Source organism: Diaporthe citri, assembly GCF_014595645.1.
Source record: "Diaporthe citri strain NFHF-8-4 chromosome Unknown scaffold_12, whole genome shotgun sequence".
Lineage (NCBI taxonomy): Eukaryota > Fungi > Ascomycota > Sordariomycetes > Diaporthales > Diaporthaceae > Diaporthe > Diaporthe citri.
In genome coordinates this window covers 1,336,361-1,342,861 of record NW_025064857.1, presented here as the reverse complement: position 1 = coordinate 1,342,861, position 6,501 = coordinate 1,336,361, and the positions used below count along the sequence as shown (strand labels likewise).

Below are 6,501 nucleotides of genomic sequence, written 5' to 3'. Positions count from 1 at the left end.
ATGAAGAGCAGCATCATCCTCTCGCTTTGTGCCCTGGCAGCTGGGGCCCACGCACAGTCAAGATCAGGACGCGGCGGTAAGGGCTGCTCCCGTAACGGCCCGTCCGGAAGACCAGGACAGAACGAGACCGCTAGCAAACCTCCAGTCTACAACGCACCGGAAGATAGCCCATCAACAAACGGGACCGGCAGCGGGAGCGGGAGCGGAAGCGGCAGCGGCAGCGGCAGCGTCCCAGACCTGTCGACCACCCTCCCCGCATCCACCGGCACCGTGCAGGGGTCGGCAGCGATCCAGGTGACGGGGTCCTTCGACGGCGCGATGCGGCTGTACGAGCGGTCGCCGAGCGTGTGCTCGGGCGGCGAGTTGGGCCAGGACGCGGCCATGTTCATCCTGGCAGACGGGGCGACGCTGTCCAACGTGATCATCGGCGAGGGCCAGGCCGAGGGCGTGCACTGCCAGGGGACCTGCACGCTCAACAACGTGTGGTTCTCGACCGTCTGCGAGGACGCCATCACGTTCCGGCAAGAGTCCGGGACGAGCTATATCAACGGGGGCGGGGCGTTCGGCGCCACGGACAAGATTGTGCAGTTTAATGGGCGCGGCACGGTGCATATTTCTAACTTCTATGCTGAGGACTATGGGAAGTTGGCTCGGAGCTGTGGGAACTGTAATGGGAACGGCGGGCCTAGGGAGTTTGTTATCAAGGGCGTGCAGGCTGTCAATGGCGGAGAGTTGTGTGGCGTTAACTCAAACTTTGGCGACACGTGTACCATAATTGACTCCTGCCAGGCCGAGGGCAACGCCTGCACGATCTGGGAGGCTACTGATGGGGGTGGAGAGCCGACCAAGACGTCGTTGGAGCCGGACGGGACGGTCTGCATTGCACAGAGCTTCCAGTCGACCTGCTGAGTGAACCCTTAGCACGGCTGTATGGGTGCAGATTTGGTTTTCAGAATGTTGGTTGATACCATATGACATTGAAGGCAATGGAAATATCTGGGCAGACAGCCCAAGTCCTGTAACCGCGCTCTTTATCATGCCAAGTTGTGATCGTGTCTCGCTGCCACTGCCCAGGCCGCAGCGTATGTGTCAATTCATACAGACACTTTCACAGGCGTCCGATCCAGATGGGCTTCCCAAACGCGTGCGTGCTACTGGCCATGTGAGCAGCACCGCCGAGAAGATGCCCATTCTATCCAGCATCCTTAGTCGCACGATGGCTGTATTCGCCGTTCTTCAACAGCCTGCGCATTTCAAACAAGGCCAACAAGCTTCATGGACCTGAAAGCCGCCCTCCTCGACGTAGCCCATAACTGTGCATTCTTGTCGTACGTGACATAAGCAGCTCCAACGCCGATCCCAGCAAGATGTACGCTGTGGCCAAACCGGATCGGTAATCGTAGCGCGGTCCAGACGCCCAGCACACCAAGGGCCTCGAACGCCACCTCCCACTCCACCAGGCTTTTGGCATTGAACACCCAGGGAAATGGGAAGATGCGGACCCTAGCTTCTGGATTGCCCACGGCCCATGCAGAGAACACGCCCAGGACGGCCCCGGAGGCGCCAATGCCGAAGCTGTACCTGGCCTGCTTGAATACGAGTGCGGCGGCCTGGGCTCCGAGGGAGGAGAGAACGCCGGTTGAGAGATAGAAGGCGAGGAAGTGGCTGCCGGATCCAGAGATTGGTGGGCTCGCAGCCATGGGTGGACCAAGGTTGAGAAGGCCTAGCATGTTCACGGCCAGGTGAATGGTGCCAGTATGCTATCGTAATGAGAGGGTCAGACTTGCACATGACAGAACAAGACGTGTGTTTGGCTAAAGAAGCTGGGAAACAGGGCGTCACTCACCGCAAACATGGACGTGAAGAGCTGTGAGTTTCTAAACCATGCGAGGCTGGTGTGTGGCCGAGGCTGGCCCACCGCGCCTGTGCAGCTGTGGAAGGCGCCCTCGAGAGACCCAGGAAGCCAACATTGACCAAAGTCATGCCCGCCATTATCTTGGACGGGCCGCTCAGGTTATCCCAGACACTCCTCGGTGAGCCCGCCGCGATGGGCCCCGGCGTGAAGATGGACTGCGACACGGCCTTGCGCCTCCATTGCTTCGCGTGCTCGGCCTCGAGCTCGTCAAAAGTGAGGCTGCGGCGGTCCTCCTCCCGGAACGTCCTGATATCCTGCCAGACGTCGAAGGCGGCACATGTGAAGTAGATAGTCCCCACCGCCGTGGCGGCCCAGATGAGCGGACGGATGACAGGGACCGGGTTCTGCGAGTAATCGTAGCCCAGGTTGTTGGCAAACGAGCGCCTTGCCGAGACGGGGTGGGGTGCCGCTGGCCTCGGGGTGCGACGGAGCCGCGGTCGAGCTCTCACTGCTGCTGCCGTCCAGCGCGAGGCGAGCATTTTGCTGCCGTCGCCGCGCACCCACGTGTCCACAGGGCCAGACTACTGACCGCCGGCAGATGAGTCAGGGGTGCGCACGAGGAGTCAGGCGATGGCCGATACGGAGCTGGTTGGCCGGCGCGGATGATGAAGGATAATTACGCGTTCGTCTGGCGGGTGGTTTGATGGTTCGAGACCCTCGGGTGGGTTGAAAAGTGGTTCTGGGGTTTCTGGGGTCCCCCCCTCCGGTCAGGGTTTAGTAATCGCTGGATGGCTGCATGGACGACCGGGGTTTTGCCGGCGAATTCTCAACCCTCCTCTCCCCTCCCAAACCTGAACCCTTGCCTCATACCCGCCCTTTACAAACCCTCCTCATCTTCGCACCTCAGCCTCAACCGCCGAACCGCAGCATGCAAACGGGATTCATCGAAGCCCGCCAGGTGCAGAGATAAAGCAGAGACCGACCGCAAGATACAATCTACAAATTAAGTGGTGTCAGTTCAAGTCATTGCCCTTTTGAGCCCCGCCAATATCCGGCTGCACAAGACCTCACCGAGGCTCGCTTGCACCAGTCCGACGAGTCTACCGAGGCACAGACACGGAAGCCCACTTGCAGATCCTGAGCTCGATCAAGGTCAATCAACAGCAGCTCCCCATACTTACCACTGGAAGTGTTTGAGGTGGTCTGACCTGCAAGCACAGAACGTCGTCGATATCACTTGAAAGGCACCCCCTTATGAGATGCTGAGGCTGGCTCTACCCATCACCAAAGGGTTTGCCCGAGTCTTGCAAGTCATTGCACTGCACTGAGAAACGAGAGAGTGAAATAATAACTTAGACGGCTTTTCGATTCCGTGTTTCGATTGGGTATCAAGCCCACAGCTATCATGGCAAACTCGCTTACACGTCAAGGCTCGCGCACCCGACCAGCAGGTCTGCTCCTGTTTCCTGTCCCGTCCTAAATCCGCTTCTGAGCCTCCGTGGCACCGTGCAGCAGGCCGGCGACGACGTTGTCGGGCTCGGCGAGGAAGGGCGAGTGCGAGCCCTTGGTGGCCCATGTGATGGCGTTGGCGCCGAAAACGGGCGCCATCTGCTTCTGGATTAAGGGCAGCAGCGCGCGGTCGTCGTCGCAGAAGAAGTACATGCTCTCGATGTCCTCCCACGCCTGGTAGGTGGCCTCGTCCCGGAACACCTGGGCCGACTGGTGCTGCAGCCTGGAGACGGCGCCCTTGGTGAGCTCCTCGTTGACGTCGTGGTAGAAGATCTCCTCGGGTGTGCGGGCGTAGACGCGCTCGCCCTGGTGGTTGTGTTAGTCATGAGCGGGAAAGAACGGTGGAGGCAGTTTCCTGAGAAGAAGTACTTACCTGGAAGTCCATCCATGGCAGGCTTGCCGCCGAGCATCTTGAGGACGCTGAGGCCCTTGGGCACGACGAAGGCACACAGGAAGACCAGCAGCACGATACCGCCCTCCTTGCCCTCAGCCTTGCGCTGCTTGTATCCCAGGCCCTTGGAAGCCTCGCAGATGACAAAGCCTCCGTATGAGTGGCCGACCAAGATTACCTGTCGGCCCTGGTCCGCGAGAGCCTGGACCTCGGCACGGACGGCGGCGGCATCGTCGAGTGCGCCCTTGGTCGGGGGCTCGGCTCCTACGGACGGGAACGCCACGGTCCGAGTCTCCCAACCCTGGGCGTGCAGCTTGTCCTGCACGAGCTGGTAGCAGTCGGGCGTGTGCCAGGCGCCAGGGGCGAGGACGAAAACGGGCTGTGCGTTGGCAGACATGGTTGATTGTGACGGGCGTCTGTGGGGTGTGGGCGGGGATATTGGCTTTGTTTCTCTTTTTTTTAATTTTTTTTTTTTTTTCGAGATTGGCAAAATACGAGGCTGGCTGGAACGGGCTTGCGACGTCAAATCGAGGTGAACAGGCGCTATTGGGATTGGACGGCAACACGAATCGGGCTTTTGGATCGAGCAACACCGGGGATTTATCTCGACGAAGCGCCTACCAGAAGGGGGGTTGAGCTCGACGTTATCCGGCGATGTGGCTTGTCTGTCGGATGCTGCCCACGCAAGCCACCGGGATCCAAGGCCAAGATCATCCATGCTGCTACCCACCTGTTCGTCCCCTGCAACCTAGAGTGCCCCAGAGCCGCTGGATGCGGCAGTCCAGCGACATCCCGGCGGGCCGTCTGTATTACAATAGTACGCTAGAGGGATGGTGCGAGTCATGCGTTGCGGAGGATTGCCGTGGAGCCAGTGCGGCTCGGAAGCGGGCTGTGAAGAGTGAGAGAGTTTGGACGACGGCAGACGCACTCGTCCATCCCATCGGAACAAGAACACATCACAGCGAGATCTGTTCGTTGCATTGGCGATGCGGCTCAAGCTTATTTATCGTCGGAGAGATGTGACATTCCAGGGTCTGTCGAAAGGGCATTATTCAGACCCAGGAGAATGGTAACGGGGTCGGCCCACGGGCAGCAGTGAGCACCTTCTCCCCCCATACGTAGAACCTTCTTCCACATCTCGCAATGTCGGAGTGTTCTACACGAGAGCCCCTTTTCCACGTGACTGTTGACAGGTTGTGGAAGGCCCACTCGCCATTGTCCGAACCAAGACCAGTTCCATCATCAATGTTTGATTGACAGCACGACACTCAGGACACTCAGGACACTCAGGACACTTAGAACACTCAGAACACTCAGGACACTCAGGACACTCAGGACACTCAGGACACTCAGGACACTTAGGACACTTAGGACACTTAGGACACTTAGGACACTTAGGACACTTAGGACACTTAGGACACTTAGGACACTTAGGACACTTAGGACACTTAGGACACTTAGGATCCTCAACTTTGAGTTTTTGCATACCATGGTGGGCAACCCCGGGGGGATGCAACAACCCCATTGCAAGTTATCACTTCGTACCAAGCACTTACGCAACCAGACGAGGGTCTAGATCAGGCAACCCTGAGGATCGGCGGTCGACATTTAGTCTACCTAGATACACCATCATGTTGATTAATCCTATCGATCACGGTAACATGTAGGATGTGATACAGATTCATCACATCCGGTCAAGCACCCAAGGTCATTTTCTTTTCCGGTTGCCGCGTTATATTGAGGGCAAAACAGGGCCAGCGTGCCACTTACATGGGCAAATGGAAAGCATATCGCGCAGTAGCGTGCAAAAAAGGGTATGCCATGCTTTACGCCAAATCTCCGCCTGGTCCCTTCGTCCACTCGGAAGTCTCCGTCAATTCAGAGGTTCTGTGCAACTTAACTTGCCATTTATGATTGATGTGACATTATGTCAACTGCTTTAGGCCGACGCACAGGTACATCGACAGACGCCGGATTGCAACGCGTGATGTTCCGGGGCGACGACCCCTTTTGTGTTGCATCGTCTGCACTCGAGGTTTGATGCCGGCCCCATTCTTTCACATGTGGTTTGCTCCTCCACTTGGTCTGTTTTCGAAACCCATTGTGGGTCGACCGTTTTGGGGAAGGAAAAAGTTGCTCTTCACGGCCTGCCTAGTGTCCTATTGTGGGCTGTCAAACTCAATTTGATGGCCTACTCTGGTAAGCACAGCCGGTAGTTGGCGTTTCACGCCCGCCGATCCCACTTACGAGGTACCTTGCCCACAGGGTAATACATACCGGCGATTAATAAGTATCGCATTCGCCGCTGCCACTAGCATCATGGACATTTCCGCGTCGCGTCGTATGGCATGCCTCAACCAGATATGTCACCCAATGTGGACCCCATCTGAACTATCAAGGACATTCCCTGTAGGGAGCCCCTCGACAAACACAACGGCGGGGATTGGACTGCGGCCCCCTCCAGGGGCGGGCCGGCATCGAAAAACAAGGACTGGGAAGATTGGCGAGACTGGTAGACTCGGTGTCTGGTATTTTCGCTTCTTATTAAGCGAAGGGAAAAATGTCTCCACGGTTTCCAGGATCGAGGCAAGTTGCACTCTTGCAAGCCAGCGACCGTGCGCCGCCGACAAAGCCCACCTTCTCGGCCCTGACAAGAAGATCAGCGTTACGCCGCCTCCCCCGGCGGGATTACGACCTGATCTCGAGCTTGTCGAGGCACAATACATGTCTTTGTCTCCCCCCCAAT

General features: G+C 57.8%; 3 protein-coding genes across 3 annotated transcripts; 1 reads left to right on the top strand and 2 right to left on the bottom strand.

Moving 5' to 3' along the window:
- INS49_004657 (uncharacterized protein) lies at nucleotides 1-909 on the top strand (the record flags this gene model as incomplete). The annotated part of the gene is made up of 1 exon (XM_043165445.1): nucleotides 1-909. The coding sequence occupies one exon, from the start codon at nucleotides 1-3 to the stop codon at nucleotides 907-909; it is 909 nt and encodes a 302-aa protein (XP_043018160.1).
- A 344-nt stretch (nucleotides 910-1,253) lies between these two features.
- On the bottom strand, nucleotides 1,254-2,394 carry INS49_004656 (uncharacterized protein; the record flags this gene model as incomplete). The annotated part of the gene is made up of 2 exons (XM_043165444.1): nucleotides 1,254-1,760; nucleotides 1,975-2,394. The coding sequence occupies 2 exons, from the start codon at nucleotides 2,392-2,394 to the stop codon at nucleotides 1,254-1,256; spliced, it is 927 nt and encodes a 308-aa protein (XP_043018159.1).
- A 937-nt stretch (nucleotides 2,395-3,331) lies between these two features.
- Nucleotides 3,332-4,152, bottom strand: INS49_004655 (uncharacterized protein; the record flags this gene model as incomplete). The annotated part of the gene is made up of 2 exons (XM_043165443.1): nucleotides 3,332-3,670; nucleotides 3,784-4,152. 2 exons carry the CDS (start codon nucleotides 4,150-4,152, stop codon nucleotides 3,332-3,334), a joined length of 708 nt encoding a protein of 235 aa, XP_043018158.1.
- Between the last annotated feature and the right edge of the window lie 2,349 nt (nucleotides 4,153-6,501).